This window comes from Pristis pectinata, chromosome 1 (assembly GCF_009764475.1).
Source record: "Pristis pectinata isolate sPriPec2 chromosome 1, sPriPec2.1.pri, whole genome shotgun sequence".
NCBI lineage: Eukaryota > Metazoa > Chordata > Chondrichthyes > Rhinopristiformes > Pristidae > Pristis > Pristis pectinata.
In genome coordinates this window covers 91,718,042-91,736,020 of record NC_067405.1, presented here as the reverse complement: position 1 = coordinate 91,736,020, position 17,979 = coordinate 91,718,042, and the positions used below count along the sequence as shown (strand labels likewise).

The window sequence follows — 17,979 nt, the reverse complement described above, 5'->3', positions numbered from 1 at the left end:
GGAGTCACAGTGACTGGCAACGGGGAGATGCAGATCGTGGTTATGGACAGAGCGCAGGTGTTCTGTGAAATGGTCACCTAGTCAGCGTTTGGTCTCACCAATGTAGAGGAGGCCACACTTGGAGCATTGAATGCAGTAGATGATACTAAGGGAGGTGCAGGTGAATCTCTGTCTCATCTGAAAGGACTGTTTGGGTCCCTGGATGGAGGTGCTGGAGGTGGTGTAGGGGCAGTGGAAAGTTCCCGGGATGGGAGTGGGATGGGTGGGGGGGGGTGGTGAGGAGTGAACTAGGGAGTCACGGAGAAAGCGGTCCCTGCGAAAGGCAGAAAGGAGTGGGAAGGGGAAGATATGCTTGGTGGCGGGGTCCCATTGGAGATGAGGGAAGTGGCGGAGAATGATGTGTTGGATACGGAGGCTGGTAGGATGAAATGTGAGGACAAGGGGGACCCTATCCCTGTTGGGTCTGGAAGGAGTAGGGGTGAGAGCGGAGGTGCGAGAAATGGCAGAGATGCGGATGCAAGCTCTCTCGACCACAGTAGGGGGGAAGCCATGGTTAGTAAAGAAGTTGGACATCTGGGATGCCCTGGAGTGGAAAGCCTCATCATGGGAGCAAATATGGCAGAGGCAGAGAAATTGAGAAAAAGGGATAGCATCCTTGCAAGAGACAGGGTGGGAGGAGCTGTAATCGGGATAGCTGTGGGCATCAGTGGGTTTGTAGAAGATGTCAGTGGATAAGGAATCTCCTGAGATGGAGATGGAAAGATCGAGGAAGGAGAGAGAGGTGTCAGAGACAGTCCAAGTGAATTGGAGAGCAGGGTGAAAATTTGAGGCGAAATTTATGAAACTGTCGAGTTCCGCATGGGTGCAAGAGGTGACACCAATGCAGTCGTCGATATAGCAGACAAAGAGTTAAGGAATGGGGCCAGAGTAAGCTTAGAACAGAGACTGTTCAACATAGCCAATGAAGAGACAGGCATAACTGGGTCCATGCGCGTGCCCATGGCTATGCTCTTGGTCTGTAGAAAATGAGAGGAATCGAAAGTGAAGTTGTTTAGGGTGAGGACAAGTTCAGCCAGGTGGAGGAGAGTGTTAGTGGAAGGGGACTGGTTCTGTCTCTGGTCAAGAAAGAAGTGGAGGGCGGTGAGGCCATCATGATGGGGAATGGAGGTAAAGAGGGACTGGACATCCATGGTGAAGATGAGGTTGCGTGTGCCGGCGAACTTAAAGCTATGGAAGAGTTGGAGAGCGTGCGATGTGTCACGGACGTAGGTGGGAAGGGATTGGACCAGGGGGACAGGGTAGTGTCCAGGTACAAGGATACAAGCCCCGTGGGGCAAGAGCATGCGGGGACAATAGGTCTGCTGGGATAGTCCATCTTGTGGATTTTGGAAAGAAGATAGAAGTGGACAGTCCTAGGTTGTGGGACTATCATATTGGTAACTATGGGGGGGAGATGTCCCAAGGTGATGAGGTCAGTGATGGTGCAGGAGATAATATCCTGGTGGTCCTTGGTGGGGTCATAGTTCAGGGGTAGCTAGGAGGAAGTGTCCGAGAGTTGGCAGAGTTGGCATCTGGCCTCTGTAAGATAGAGGTCGGTACGCCAGACTACCACGGCACCACCTTTGTCAGCTGGTTTGATGACTACATCAGGGTTGGTGCGGAGGGAGTGTTGAGCAGAGTGTTCAGAAGGGGTGAGGTTGGAGTGGGTGAGGGGAGCAGAAAAGTCAAGACAGCTGATGTTGCGCCGACAGTTGGCTATGAATAGGTCCAGGGGAGGTAACAGGCCTGGTGGGGGAGTCCAGGTGGAAGAAGAAAGCTGGAGGCAGGAGAACAGGTCATCAGAAGAGGGAGAGGACTCCTTACTGAAGAAGAAGGCACGGAGGCGGAGGAAAAAGAGCTTGGCATCGTGCCGGGCTCGGAATTCATTGAAGTGGGGGCGTAGAGGGACAAAGGTGAAGCCTTTGCTGAAAACAGAGAGGGAAGGTCGGGGGGGGATGGTAAAGACCCAGCAGGGGTTGGAGTCAGGGCTAGAGGAGGAAGGGTGGGGGGAAGTGGGGGTAGAGGGACTGGGCTGGTGAGAGGAAAGGGGTGAGAAGGGTTGGGAGTGGTACAGGGGTGAAGAGTGCGATGAAGGATGTGATTCAATACCCTGTTCAGTATTCAAATTCAGTACCCTGTTCCTTCCCCGCTCCCTCCTCCTCACCCCCGCCACCCCACCCCCTGTCCCCATCCCTCGACATCGTAAGGTTCAGGTTAAGTCACATTTCTCTCCTGAACAATGAAATACCCTGTCTTTCCTGGCTGGAAGAAGGGACAGTTCATATGAAAACTTCACAGCATGCTTTGGTACCTACTATACTTCCTGAAACAAAGCTGTGATACTGCTAATAACCAGGACTTAAAAGTTACTCAGTACCCACTCACCCAACTCCACCTTCTCCCATTCCCCCATACCTCCACATGGTACAGAGAGATGGATGAGGAATGGATGTTCACTTATAAATGGTTCCGTTATCACTTCAAATGTTTGATTAGCATGACCCACTATGTTAGTGCCCACATCGCCGTACAAGACATTGCCAATTGAAGGTGGAGAGGGTCTTCTGAAAACTTTGCTGTAAAGAACTTGGCCCTCCGAGCACGTGCAATGGCTTGAGACATTGTCGTTCCCCTGCCCACTTCAATATCAATACAACTCCTTCCATCATCTTCAGCCTTGTCCCTCAGAGGTTCTCCTTCATTCTGATGCAGCAGCAGCACGTATGCCCATTATTGTGTAGCTTGATATTATTCTTAATACTTTCTTTAAGCACTTTAACTTTCTATTGGTTATACACTTAATTTATCTCGGCTCTCTTTTAAGGAACAGTAGCAGGAGTCTCATGGGAAAGTGAAGTTCACCTAGAAGTTGTACTGTGAGACAAAGATAATGACCTTGGAGATGTGCTTGGTCAGGACTGTTTTCCCATGGAGTTCCGTCATCTCCATTTCAACCTCCAAGGTTGCAGGGCCTTGGATGGGATGTACCAGCACCAGCTCCCCTGTCTGCCTGTCTGACCGCTGGATGGAGAAATGGTTCTGTCCAACACCTCCTACGATGCTGAAGCGCATGGTGTCACCTGTGAATCGGCTGCTTGTCATCCGGAATAGAGCTCTGGGGGTTCGCAGGTTCGAGGTCAGGGTGAGGTAATGGAAGGTAATGGAGTACGCAGCATTTGCACACAACTTGCTCTCCATCGGACACGGGTTTCTCTCACATTTACTAGGATTAAAAGAGAAAAGTGTAAGACCTAGGGACGAAGAGAATGTGTTGGATCTTTTACCGTACTGACACTTTCTTTCCCAAAATACAATGGAGGGAGGTGATCAGTTGAAAATTCCATACATTTGTTGTTAAACAAAGACTGAAAAGGGAGACGCACATTACTGCTGTGCAGCAGTGTGTCTCCAAGCAATTTACAGCTAGTAGTTTTTAAGTGTTGTCATTATGGAATGTGGGAAACATGGCCATCAGTATATGCAGAGCAAGATCTCACAATCAGCAAGAGTATCGGCAGACCAAAGCAGCGTGCTCCACATTTACAACAGAAGCAATGCTGGAGCCTGGGAGGAACCAGGTTGTGCCCTGTTCAATGATGATTAAGCTTTGGCATCTCAGCATTTCTACACAGGCTTCAGATTAATAGCAAAGAAATGTCATGAGGTACCAAAAAGGCAGCAAAACCCCAGGCGACCATTTATCATTTGATGAGCATTTAAGTCTATTAATATCTGTGGCCAATATCTAAATTCATAATCATTTATACTTATGTTCAGTTTTCACATATAGTAAATAAAGGCTAAAGACGGGTGGTGAGATCAGGTTACCTATGTTTCAGAACATACTGCAATATATTTAGAAGTTTTATTTAAAAAGATGCTAAACTGTTCACATGATAATTATGGATCAGACAGGCTATTTGATTCATCTCAGGCTCGCCAGAATGGAATCCAATCGTGCCTCATGTTATTCTAGGGGTTGTGCCTTCACAACATGCCCAAGGGACCATTGCATGTGTTGAATGCTCTTTGAGGCACATTTTAGCCTTGTATGACTGCATTAAATGCATGAGGGCAGTCCTTTCACACCTCTCCAACTTTAATGTCAACCAACTTACATCAGATGAGCTTGGTATATGGATTCACCATCATTTTGTTTCACACCAGAACATATTAGGCCAGGTCATCCAAGCCTCCTGCAAGCAGCTACACCTTTGTTTCCAGTCAGAAGGTGATGGATTGGCAAAGTCCCTCAGCAATCACTGATTTGCCAAACTTCTGACTGCCTACCCACTGGGGATCTGCTCCCTTGCCAGTCCCTCACTGAGCCACTGGGTGCAAAATCACCTAGTCCTTACATCAGCATGTGGCCTCTTGTTCAGCAATCCAAGCTCCACCGTAGATTTCTCAGTGTACCTGAGTCGCTAAGTGGCTAAGACCTTGTACTGAGTGAGAATTACAAATCAGTCAAGAACTCGGGGGTGGGGTTGGAGAAATGTGGGTGGGCAAGTGCTAGTTGACGCGGGGGGCTGCTCAACATAAAATGAGAAAGACATCCTCGTGTTATAGGATCTCCTAATGTAACTTCATCAGAGAGAATTCAGCAGAGAACTTACATCCAGTATCAACAAGAGTAGATAACTTTAAAAACTTGGATGATTAGTGTTTACTAAGCTGCCGTTGATGGGGTTTCTATAAATAATGAGCAATTGCTTGTCTATCCTAGCATTTGAAAATCACCTCACCCAGTTGGAAGTCTTTGTTAATAACCCAGAGAGGAACTGAAGGGAAGTGTACCACAAAGGCCTGCTATAAATGTCATGACTTGTGAGTTCATATTCCCACTTGTGGGTAAGATAACACAAACCAGCCCACCCATTCTTCATTAATCTATATGATATCTACTGATCTCTGACATGGCAACTAAGCAATCACGGCCCACTGGGTAGAAACCTACAAAATATCAGTAAATGTTTTCATGAATAGGTTCCTATTTAGGATTATAATTATTCTGGTTGTACTAATTTAGCTAAATAATATAAAATGACAAGGTTAAACTTTTCTGAACTGCGTTACTTGATCACTAGAAATAATAAAGGTATTAAGTAAAATTCCCTTGAAAACATGCTCTGATAGCAATTCTATGTGTACGTAAATTTTTTTGATGGGGAAGCTTGCATTTCAGGCTTCTTTGGTGTGTATTTGGAATGAGCTGCCAGACATAGTGGTTGAGGCAGGCACATTAGCAACATTTAAAAGCCATCTAGATAAGTAGATGGATAAGAGAGGTTTAGAGGGCTCTGGGCCAAACACAGGCAGATGGGTCTAGCTTGCTGGGCAGCATAGTTGGTATGGATTAGTAGGGCCAAAGGGCCTGTTCCCCTGCTGTGTGACTCTATGACATGTGCCTTATTCATCGCTATCAGGGGGAAATTATTAGTTCAGGTATATGTCAATTACTGGAATACCATATTCAAGCCAAAACATAATTAGATCCCATATTATGCAACAAATGTTGGCTGAAATACTTTCTGCAATATTATCCTCTACTGTATTATTATATCTTGGTTGAAACTTCCTATTATGTTTATAGAGTTGTGGATTATTTCAACATATATATCCCATACTGCAAATTATTACCGTAAGTTATTTAAAAAATTTGCATAGCTCAATTCAACATTCCTCCTCTAAATGGAAGGCCAGACAACTTTAAAAAAATATATTTAATCATGTACTTGGTGAAATAGAAATGGCTTAACGTTATTGTTTAATTTGATTTTCTCGTCCCATCTATTTATACAGTTAAGAATAAGAGTGTAAGAAATAGAAGTGGGAGTAGGCCATTGACCTGCTCATACCTGCTCTACCATTCATTAAGATCATGACTGCTTCTTTACCCCCGTGCCATCTTCCTACACTAACCCCATATCATTTAATAGTCCAAAATCTACTGATTTTAGTTGTGATGACTGAGTCTCTGGGTAGAAAATTCTGAAGATTTACCACACTCTGGGTGAAGATAATTCTTCTCAGCTCAGTATCAACTTTTGAGGCTGTAACTCCCTTTCATCTACTCTGTCAAGTCCCTCAGACACTTGAATATGTCAGTGACAGCACTTCTTGCTCTTTTAATCTTTAGAGTGTGCAGACCCAGTCTACTTGATATATTGGGTCCCATCTCAGGAAGTAATCTTTGTTCCACTTCCTCGATCACAAGTCCCTTAGATAGGCAGACCAGACCTGTACACAAAATTTTAGGTGCTATCTTGCCAGTTCCCTATATAATTGTAGTAAGTGCTCATCTCCAACTTGGTGCCTCCACACTGCATTGTATCTCATCGTCCTGAATCTCACCATGTATCACATGAATTTAACATCTGTGGATCAAAGGCAAAAACATCGGCAGCATTTCAAAGCTATTGGACTGAAAAGCAGTGAAGCATGTCTTGTTTTACCTCATTGGCACAAAAAATCAAATTGTTAGGTTTGAAGGGCTAATGACAGGAGTCCATCCTGAACACTCCACTGATACTGCATTTTCATTTTACTTTGTAGCAAATCCTTCAAGTGCCAAGATTCCATGAGAATGTGTCAGGACATCAGACAATAATTAGATCCAGCTGGAGAACATAACCAAAAAAATACCCCAGATAAAAAAGGGATTAAAAATTTGATCTACTGAAAACATAAATGGCATAGATTTCCATTCCACTATCAAAACTGAAGGTCCATGTGCTTTTATTTATCATTTGTTTTGCCTTATTTCATGTTGTCTTCAGTTTCCAAGACCCCTAACTCTTGTTTTGATTAACTCTGGCAAATTCTTATTTTAACATACCTTTATTAGGTAAATTTAGTTTTCAGCCCTTGCCTGTGAAGTTGGAGGGGGTGGTGTTTTCATTCTGATGTTATCAACATGTGCAAAGGGCAGTCAAATGACTACCCCCCCCCACCCCCTATCCTGACCCCCAAGCCCTTACCCACCCGTGCTTATGATCGATGGGTGGTGTGGAGATTAGCAGGTGTTCAGCCTGCCAAGCTCAATTTGGAGTTCAGCAGTAATTGAAAATCAAAACACTGCAGATGCCAGAAATCTGAAATAAACAGACAATGCTGGAAACACTCATTAGGTCAGGCAGAATCGGCAAAGAGAGAAACAGAGTAATTTTGAATGATTTTGAAAAATCAGAAAACATCTCAGGTCCCCCACTGCCTGTCCATTAAACACACACCACTGTCTGTCCATTATGCTCTCCCCCACTGCTTGTCCATTAAACACTCACCACTGTCTGTCCATTATACGCTCCCCCACTGCCTGTCCTATATTCTCTCTGTAAGCTCTCTTCAGATTCCTCTGTAAGGACACCACTCAGATACCTCTCTAAATTCTGCTCTCAGATCACCAACTGCCTCTAAGTTCATCTTGCAAAGACTTTTGTTTGAGACTGTGAGTCCAATTTTTTCTTTCTTTATAACTCACACGAACGTACTCCCTCACACAATGTAAGAGTTCAGTCATGCAGCTCCTCACTCTGGAATAGTTCACTTGAGTCTGTGACCATAACTAGCCAAAACTCCCATGGCAAACCCTCATTAGACCCAACAGAGGTATGTTTAGAAGTGCCAGTACTTACAATTGGGATGTTTTTACGTAGCTCGCATTGTGGCGAGACTTTGGACACTCTGGGCGAACACAATGGAACCCACCATGTATATTAATGCAAATTTCTTCTCTGGTACAGTTATGTTGATTGGTCAAACACTCATTAATATCTGCAAAAGCAGTATAGTAATAAAATATATAATAACACATAGTTGGCATAGCTATGGAGAGTACATAAGTTAGAGAATAATATACAGCCAGTGGTAAGTTAGAGTATAAAGAATAGCCAGCTATGAGAAAGGATGGGCAGGCAGCAGGGAACAGGGCATTAGACAGTTGATGCAGCATAACATTATGGCCAGGCAGTGGGGAAAGTAAACAGAAAGGCAACAGACAAGCGTATAATGGCAGGCAGTGGGAATGGGGAGGGCGGGGAGAATAACAAACAGACTGGAGGAAGTATGATAGACAGGCAGCGGGTAGAGTATAAAGGACGGGCAGAGGGAACCATAGTAGACAGGCAAGACTATAATGGAAAGGCAAATGGAAGAGTATAATGTACAGGCAGTGGGGGTGAGCATAATAAATAGCCAGCTGTGAGGGGTAGAATGGATAGGCAGCAACAGGTGAGTGTAATGCATGGGTAGTGGATTATAATGGTCGGACAGCAATGAGTTACAGTAACTAGCAGGCAGTAATGACCTTCAGGTGAATGAACATGAGGATTGGGTGTGCTTACCTTCACAGCTCCGAGAATCCTCCAGTAAGCTGTATCCTGAGGGGCATGCACAAATATAGGAACCTGGAGTGTTCACACAGGTGTGCACACAAAGGCGAGCCAATCTGCCTGTTTGAAAGAGCTCACATTCATCCACATCTGAAAGAAATACAGTGTCTGGTGAACATTTTAGGAATAGGAGCTTCCTCGGTGTGCTGGATTAAAACTGGTGGGGAGTCATCGCTAAATTACTGTGAAATTTCAGGGAGCATTGAATGTCACATACGAACACTGAATGCAAAGCTTCTGCAATGAATGAAGAACATGGTATACAGATGGATAAAGAGAGAGAGAGAGAGAGAGAGAGAGACCCTCTCCTTACCCAAGAGTTAGTAGAAATGTTGGAATTCTCTCCCCAAATGTTTATGAGTTCTGGGGTCAACTGGAGTGTGCAAGATTGAAATTGTTAGATCTTTGTTACTTTATCAATATAGATTGAAGATGGATAAATGGAGTTGATCTAAATGAATGAATGGGGTAGCAGGATTGAGGGACTGAGAGGCCAGCTTCTGGTCCTAATGTTTATTGGTATAGGCGTTCTTCAAATAAGGATCAAAATATTGGGGGCTAAATGTTTAACATTTCATCAAAATGTTAAACATGGGCTTCACTTTATCCAAATCACCACCATCGAGCAATCACCTGTACCTTGAAGAGTATAACGCATCTTGGCCAAACAACTCTTTAGCTGGCAAATGTTAACTGATAAGGTACCAATGGCATGGCTGTGCCAGTGTACTCTGCAAGAGGTGAAAGTTGTCATGAAATGGTAACTCCTGCCTAATACAATAAGTTTTATTTATTGATCTATATGTTTCTTCATTTATCAAGATCTGGACAACAGAGGCAAGGCCAGCTTTTACTGCCTGTCCTTAACTGCCCTTGAGAATATGGTGGTGAGCTGCCTTCCTGAACTACTACAGTCCTTCTGATTAAGACACTCCTACAATGCGGATCGTTAGGGAGTTCCAGAACTTAGACCCATTGGTGTTTTCTTTCCACGTCAGGATGGTGTGCAACTTGGAGGGGAACCTGCAAGTGGTGACGTTTCCATGTGCCTGCTGCCCTTGTCCTTTGTGGTGGTAGAAGTTATGGGTTTGGGAGATGTCAGAGGATCCTAGGCAGGTAACTGCAGTGCGTATTGTGGTTGGTTCACACTACAGCCACTGTGCACCGGTGGTGGAGGGAATGAATGTTTAGAGCGGGTAATGGGGTTACCAGTCAAATGGCTGCTTTGTCCTGATATTTGCATTTAAGGACCATTCCTCCATCATTGAATTTGTTGCTTTCATGGTCTCAGTTCAACCGTAGTGGATGCTACTTACCTCGACACTGCCTCAGGTCCATCCCATTCAGCTGGAAGCCTGTCTCACAGATGCAATGTTGTGAGCCTTGGATATCTGTGCATCGTGGCTGGCGACTGAAGGATGGGTCGCTCTGCACCATTGTCCGCTCTGTCAACAGTGGGAAGAGGTTTGTGTAAGCACAGGCACAGTACATTAAAAAAACAAGGAGGCCATACGAATAACTCACAGCTCACTGGTTAAGCTTCAGTGGGACCATTATGTGGGCACCGCACCTACAACTATATGAGCAAGGAATTACCAGTACCCCACCTGGCCCCTCAAGGCTGTTCTGTCTTTCAGTTACAGTATTTCCATATTTCCTTGTGATGTTGAAGGAAGCCATGTACAGGAGGAGGCTGTATTTGGGATGTTGTGTCCACTTTTGGTCACCCTGCTATAGGCAAGATGCCATTAAGCTGGAAAGAGTGCAGAGGAGATTTACGAGGATGTTGCCGGGACTTGAGGGATTGACTTATGGAGAGAAGTTGAGCAGGTAGGGGAAATTTTTCATTGGAGCGTTGAAGAATGAGGAGTGATCTTATAGAGGTGTGTAAAATTATGAGGGGCATAGATAGGGTGAATGCGCACAGTCTTTTTCCCAGGTTTGGGGAATCAAGAACTAAAGGGCATAGGTTGAAGATGAGAGGGGAGAGATTTAACAAGAACCTAAAGAACAACTTTTTCACCCAGAGGGTGGTCAGTATATGGAATGAGCTGCCAGAGAAATGGTCAAGACAGGTACATTGGCAACATTTAAAAGGTACTTGGACAGGTACATGGATAGGAAAAGTTTAGAGGGATATGGACCAAATGCAGGCAAATGGGACTGGCTTAGATGGGAATCTTGGTCAGCATGGACCGGTTAGGCCGAAGAGCCTGTTTCCGTATTATATGACTCTATGACTTTATTCCAACCCTTTGAGTCTATCCCAGCTCACAGAGAAATCCCAATTCACCTCTAGTTTTCTCTGTAACGTACTCTCCCCACATTCCCATCAACTCCTCCCAGATTCTACCACTCACCTACACTCTTGGGACAACTTAGTGGTCAGTTAACCTACCGATTCATTTGTCATTGGGATGTGGGAGATAAACCAGATCTGTCACTGTATACAGTACTGATGTGGACACGTCTGAGGATGTAACACAGTTAGTTTGAATGCAATTTCTGTACACTTCCAATAGATTCAGATATGTATGTGTCGGCGATAACATTCCCCACTCAACATCAGAAGCAATTGCTTCAACACACACTCTAAAGGCCTGTGTATATGGTGTGAACTTGCAGGACTGCTCTTGGAGGTGTTGTCTTTCAAATAAGATGTTATACCTCTCAAGTGTAAATAAAAGGTACAGTGGTATTATGTTGAACAAAACCACATCCCTAAATACAACCCTAGTGCTTGAATCAGTATTTATCCTCCAAACCAAGAGAAGACCTTGTTGCCGTGGGATGTTGCGGAGTGGAAATTTTCCTTCCTAAAATACAACAAGGACAACACTTTCAAGCTGTCTATCTTTCACTTCATGTTATGCTGCATGGGACATTTTCAAACACCAAAGAAAACCTTTTCTAGTCCTGGGCTGTTTACCAGGAGGCGTGGCTCCTGCCTCCCACACAGCGCACAGCTGATCAATGAGAGAATGGGGAGGCTTAGAGACTGGAACCCACAGCTATTTATCTCCCCGCCATGGTATTCGCTCACTGCGTTCCATCCTTTGTTGCTGTAACTGATCTCTGCCCCTGAGGAGCGAGCCTGTCCTGTTTTCTGAACAAAACAGGGTTCTCATTGTGCCAGAGTCACTGGAGATACTTTGAGATCCATCCAACTGATAGAGATAGTCAGCATCAGACAGGACGTGCATTCCCTGAATAGAATTAGCTAGCAATGTTTCCAGATTCCCACAAAGCACACTGTAAATAAGAGCAAAAACCAGCTGTTCCTACCAGCAGGTGTTATATCACATTTTCCACATATTACAGTCAGCTTGATTTAAGTTTGTTGTTTTGCATCAATTCTTTGATGAGTAATGAGCGCCACTATAATTGAAACTGTTATGCTACACCTCAGAGTTCTCTCAGCTTTTGTTTTGCCGCACAGTCCTGCACATTCTTACAATCCATTTCACAGTCAGCCAGTGTGATTGACATGGACAATCATCTACATGCAATTAGCAACTACTGTTTGCTATCAACAGTGGTGCCCATCACTGAGGGTCTGAACATATATTAATGGTGTTTTCTCTTTGGGGCACCTGAAAATTAAATAGTTTAAAAGCAAGTGCAACTTCAAGCAAAGAGACATAGGGCTAGAGAAAGAGGAAAAGAGAAAAAGAGAAGTGAGAAAGGAATAAGAGAAAGAAATGGTAATCAGAAAAGAAAAAGAAAGAGACAAACATGAGAACGAGACTTTCATTTACGCAGAATTTTCCCTGGCCTCAGTTCATCAGAAGCTGTTTGGAGTTAGTGCAACACTTTCAATGTGAAGTTCACAGAGTGCAATGATTTCAATGCATAGTTCAAACCTAGTGCAAAGCTTTCAATATGTGATTCACAGCCAATGCAGCTGTTTCAATGATAGCAGCTGGTACATATGTTTGATGTGCAGACTACAGCTTGTCCAGTGCGTTCAATGTGTAGTTCACAGATAGTGCAGCCCTTTCAATGTGCAGTTCACTGACACTACAGTGATTTTAGTGTGTAGTTCACAGATAGTCCAGTGATTTCAATGTGTAGTTCACAAATAATGCAGTGATTTCAATGTATCCTTCCAGGAAATGTGCTTGAACCCACAAACCCTGAGGATTGTGTGTGTGCTGGGGTTCAACAACCTAGTGAAACTTACGTGAGTCTAAGGTAAGGCGGCAGTCAAAGCCAGCCCAACCAGCACGGCAGAGACAGGCATAGCGGTTTACATCATCCACGCACGTCCCACCATTGAGACAAGGATTACTGGCACACTCATTTATATCTGCAGGAAGAGAGTATAAGCAATGGGCAGCATTAGAGCTTAAGCTGATGCTCTACTCTTGAAATGATAAAAGCAACAAGCATTTATATGTCATCTTTATAATAAAATGGAGTCCCAAGGTCCCAATATTTGACACTGAGACACACAAGAGGACACTTGGGCAATTAGTTTCAAGAGAACATTTCAAAGGAGGAGAGGGAAGTATGAAATGCGAGGAGTTCAAGCAGGGAGTCTCAGTTCTTAGGATCCAGGTAGCTAAATGCACTGAAAACAGGGGGCTGCAATATAGATCAGTGATGCTGCGATGGAAATCCAGGAAGCACCAGAGACTAGAAACAAAGGAGCAGAAAAATCTCGGTCGGCTGCAGGGCTTGAGGAGATGGCATGAGAGATTTGAAAATCATAATTTTAAAACTGATGCAAATCTCATTGTAGTTCAACAAATACAGACGGTGATGAGTTATCGGCTGTCTGGGAGGATTTATGGGGGTGGGGAGGGTTGTCCACATCGAAGTTCTTTCACTCTTGCAGGTGGAAAGGGTGAGTCCAAGGTTTTCATCTGTACTGGGCTGCAACAGGGCAGTTATCTTGCCTAACATAAGTGGAACCGGTGCTGAGAGCCACGTTTACCCAAATAGTATGGGGTTAGAAAGGGTTGTTTTAACAGCAAGAGAGTCTTTACAAACTAAACCACTCCTACCAATCCTTACATGCGATTGAGGAACTCCCTGCGCTGGTGAACAAAGCTGTTCTGTGATTGGATAGGGAAAATTTCCAGCTCACAGTTTGGCTATGTAGAGCATGGTGATATGCCAACCAACAACTTGGGGCAGGGGTAGCACAGTGGGACCTGCCAGAAACAGCAGTCTAACTTTTAACACCTCAGCTGGAAGAAGAACTTGCATTTATACAGCGCTTTCCACAACATCTGGGTATTCCAAAGCACTTTGCTGCCAATGAAGTTCTCTTGATGTGTGGAGGCTATTGCAAAATTGACCAAATGAATCGAAGGCAGGTGTGAATGAAAGAGTTGCAGGGTATGGGAAAAGTGGGAATGGGGATGATCAGCTGGGAGCTGGCATGGACCCAGTGGGCTGAATGGCCTCCTTCCTCGTTGCAATCAATTTTCCCATAGGGAAAAATCACACAGTCAGCAACAATATAATAACCAGGGAATATGTTCAAGTGATATATGCTTAGGAGTAAATATTGGCTCAAACTCGCATGCTTCTCTTCAAAGCAGCGCCATGGGATCTTTACGTCAACAAGAAAGAAAAGTCAGGTCAGACCACACTTGAAGTATTGTGTTCAGTTCTGGTCACCTCATCACAGAAAGGATGTGGAAGCTTTAGAGAAGGTGCAGAGGAGATTTACTAGGATGTTGCCTGGATTGGAGAGCATGTCTTATGAGGATAGGTTGAGCGAGCTAGGGCTTTTCTCTTTGGAGAGAAGGAGGATGAGAGGTGACTTGATAGAAGCGTACAAGATGATAAGAGGCATAGATCAAGTGGACAGTCAGAAACTTTTTCCCAGGGTGACAATGGCTAACATGAGGAGACATAATTTTAAGGTGATTGGAGGAAGATATACGGGGGACATCAGGGGTAAGTCTTTTACACAGAGAGTGGTGGGTGTGTGGAATGCACTGCTGGCAGAGGTTGTGGGGGCAAATACATTAGGGATGTTTAAAAGACTCTTAGATAGACACATGAATGATAGAAAAATAGGGGACTATGTGGGAGGGAAGGGTTAGATAGATCTTAGAGCAGGATAAAATGTTGGCACAACATTGTGGGCCGAAGGGCCTGTACTGTGCTGTAGTGTTCTATGTTCTATGTTTTATGTAACACCTTCCACTGCACCCCCACCTTCAACTCTGCTCAATGCTCCAGTGGAACCATTAGCATAAATTTCAAGTCTCTGGAGAGCGATCAGCAACCTGCTACTTACATTGCTGACTTCCTATAGCACACACCGGGTTAAAACTCATTTTCACCTCATACAATCAAACTTACACAAGGCTGAATAGGATTTGACATCAAGAATGGGAGTTCTATTTCCAAAAGAACAATGAAACTGTGGAGCAGACTGCAGGGAGAATTATTGAATGGCAGTTCTGTAAATTCCCTTAAACGTGAGCTAGAATGTTCTGGCTGATGCAGAGATCAGCCTATGCAAGAGTTTGATACCTAATAACCTCAGTGACTCAGTGAAGGCCATTGTAGTGTCCGAGATGAAAGCAGTCCAGGAGAAATTCCTGAGAAATACCCTGGAGACATTCCCTGACCTGGAATTTTTACTGGCTTTAACTCTTTTTCCCAGGAGATCATGGCTGGAGTGGGGGCCAGTATTGTGAGGTATAAGACACTGAGATGCATCAGACAGTCCTTGTTGACACGGTCTTCTGGTTATGTTACTAACAAACAACTTGGTGGCTACACAAGTTCAAATCACATCATGACAGAATTTAAATTTAGTTAATTAAATACATTCTGGAAATGAAAGAAAGATATTGTCATGGGAGACCTATCTGGCTTACCAGTGGCCCTTAAGGGAGGAAATCTGTTGCCCTTACTTGACGTAATGCAGTTCACTATTAACTGCTCTGCAATGGATATTTAGGGACAAGCATTAGATGTTCATCTTCCAATAATGCCCATGTCCTGTGAATGCATACAGTTCAGCTTCTTAGTGTCAATATAAACACCAATCAGTACTTATGTCAAACTTATGTTTTCACAGTCTACAGGCAAAATATTCCTTCTAATAAATTTCCTTGCATATCTAGAAGTCTATTAAGATCTATCTTCTATCTATATATCAATGGGAATGACCAATGTCAACCTTGACTTTTCTACTAAATTATTTTCAAGAATGCTATCAAATGTCCACAGTCAGTATAATGTTTAATGGAGAGTTCAATGTATTGCTCTCCATTAAACATTATACTGACTGTGGACATTGACAGCCCGTGTGTCTCAATGTCAGCCCTATTATAAATGCACGATGATTTACTGCTATCTGGGACTGGATGCTCACGTGTGTTTCTGTGGTTGCTCCTATATGTGTACACCAGCCAGAAAGTAAACGGGGTTGCTGTCTTCTATTTAGTACTGTAAATCTAGCATGCGTCTCGTTTTTTGCTCCTACACATATATACTCTGGTTGAATATGCTGCTACCATCCAACTTTTGCATCTCAGTACTAGCTCCAGTGAATATATAGTAAAGATAAGAGGCAGCCCTCTTCTCGTTACTACCTTCAGGGAGGAGGTACAGGAGCCTGAAGACCCACACTCAACAATTTAGGTACAGCTTCTTCCCCTCGGTCATCAGATTTCTGAACAGTCCATGAACCCATGGACACTACTTTGTTATTCCTTTTTTTGCACTATTTATTTTTTAATTCATAGCAATTTTATGTCTTTGCACTGTACTGCTGCTGCAAAACAACAAATTTCACATAACATAAGACAGTGATAATAAACCTGATTCTGAGTCTGAACAATTCTCTTTCTTTAAGATCAAAAAATTGCAGATGCTGGAAATCTGAAATGAAAACAGAAAATGCAGGAAAAACTCAGCACGTCAGGGCTCTCTTTTCTTCTGTTTGTAGCAGGGCTGGGCATTTGTGCTCACCATTATTCTTTTCCCTCTTTTTCTTTCATTTGTATTTTCTGGCCTGCTTGGCATATCCCAGTAGGCCAGACTACACAACATCACCCAGACCAAACAATATTAGCAACACATTACACAGAGAAAGGAGCTTAACTGCCCATTCAATGGCTAAATTATTTCATCCTACCACAGATATTCCCTTTGTTCTATCCACTGCCCTTCCCTACATTCCCTGCTACTTAGTCCAACTTGCTTGCTTGCTTTCTCAGTTCTGATGAAGGCTCTTCGACCTGAAACATTGTTTCTCTTTCGGCACATGCTGCCTGACCTGCTGAGTTTTTCCAGCATTTTCTGTTTTTATTTCTCTTTCCTGTCTTGCACTGCATCTGACAAATCCCCTGTGCCTAAGCATCAGCTCTTGTACATGCAGGAGCAGGTTAATGTCAGGAGTTCAATCATGAATCTCATTGTATGTGCCTCAGTTCTGATGCAACATCATATAGACATTACTGTAATTAGAGGATCATTGAAGTGAAGCTGTTTAATGGTAGGCAAGAGTTTGCTAAAGTATCACTTTCAGTAAAGTAATCCAAGAAGATTGAACACTTTGGAAGCCATACTAGTAATTACGAAAGTGTCTGCACTTTTCAGTCAATGTAATAAAATGAACTCCTTTAGCAATAAACTCGGTAGTATTATAAAGTGGTTTCCTCAGAAAGGATTACTGCACTAACATGTTCCAGACTAGTGATAAAAAAGGAAGAATATCATAATTCTATTGCTTAAATAGCAGGAACACCAAGAATGCCCCAGTGATTAGTGTCTTAAACTAGTGGTGTCATGTAAAGTTTTGTCTTCTGCTTCAGAAGACTTACTTTTACAGAAAGGCACCTGTCCACTCCAGCTCTTGTCCTTGAGGCACACCCTGGTGCTCGACCCGACCAGCACAAACCCAGGGTCGCAGGCAAAGTGCACCTCGTGGCCCACTAAGTACCTGCTTCCAAATTTCTTTCCGTTATTCGGGGCATGGAGCCTGGGACATGTTTCTGTGGAGACAAAAGTCAAAGTGAAACAAGGAAGGGAACTGGGGGAGGGAGGGGGCAGAGTATAATAGTTACTGAAGGTACTCCAGCCAGCAATGCAAAATGAATAAGAAATTAAACACATATAATGCTTTTTATTACACCATGAGTATTCCAAAGTAGTTTGCAGCAAGTTGTAGTCTTTTTATTTGCAGCGATATAGCCAGAGCAAGTTCCCTTAAACAGCTATGAGATAAATGATCAGACAATTTGCTTTGGTTGTGATCTGGGGATTCTTTTCTATATGGAGGACAAATATTAACCAGAGCACTAGAACTTTTTAGTACTGTCTTATGAATTGCCTTCATTTTTACCTAGGAAGGCAAATATAGCCTCAGAATGCCTCTTCCAAAAGGCAGCACATCCATCTGTGCAGGATGTCCTGAAAAAGCACTGGGATGTCAGCCTACACTGTATTTCAACTCTCTGATGTGCAACTTGAACCATAATCTTCTGAATCAGAGGCATGAGTGCTATCAGCAAATCAAGGGTAACACATTAGCCAGGATACATAATGAACATGGGAGTTTAATCCAGCTGAA

General features: G+C 43.7%; 1 protein-coding gene across 1 annotated transcript in view; it reads right to left on the bottom strand.

The window, feature by feature from the left end:
• Positions 1 to 2,901: 2,901 nt before the first annotated feature.
• The window catches only part of LOC127569723 (fibulin-7-like), a 54,379-nt gene continuing 39,301 nt past the window's right edge, over positions 2,902 to 17,979 (bottom strand). The window contains exons 4-9 of the mRNA XM_052014578.1: positions 17,231 to 17,401; positions 12,613 to 12,738; positions 9,746 to 9,874; positions 8,382 to 8,519; positions 7,674 to 7,812; positions 2,902 to 3,262 (exon numbers count right to left, since the gene is read on the bottom strand). Of these exons, the coding sequence (XP_051870538.1) occupies positions 2,902 to 3,262; positions 7,674 to 7,812; positions 8,382 to 8,519; positions 9,746 to 9,874; positions 12,613 to 12,738; positions 17,231 to 17,401 (1,064 nt within the window). The remainder of the gene's footprint in view (positions 3,263 to 7,673; positions 7,813 to 8,381; positions 8,520 to 9,745; positions 9,875 to 12,612; positions 12,739 to 17,230; positions 17,402 to 17,979) is intronic.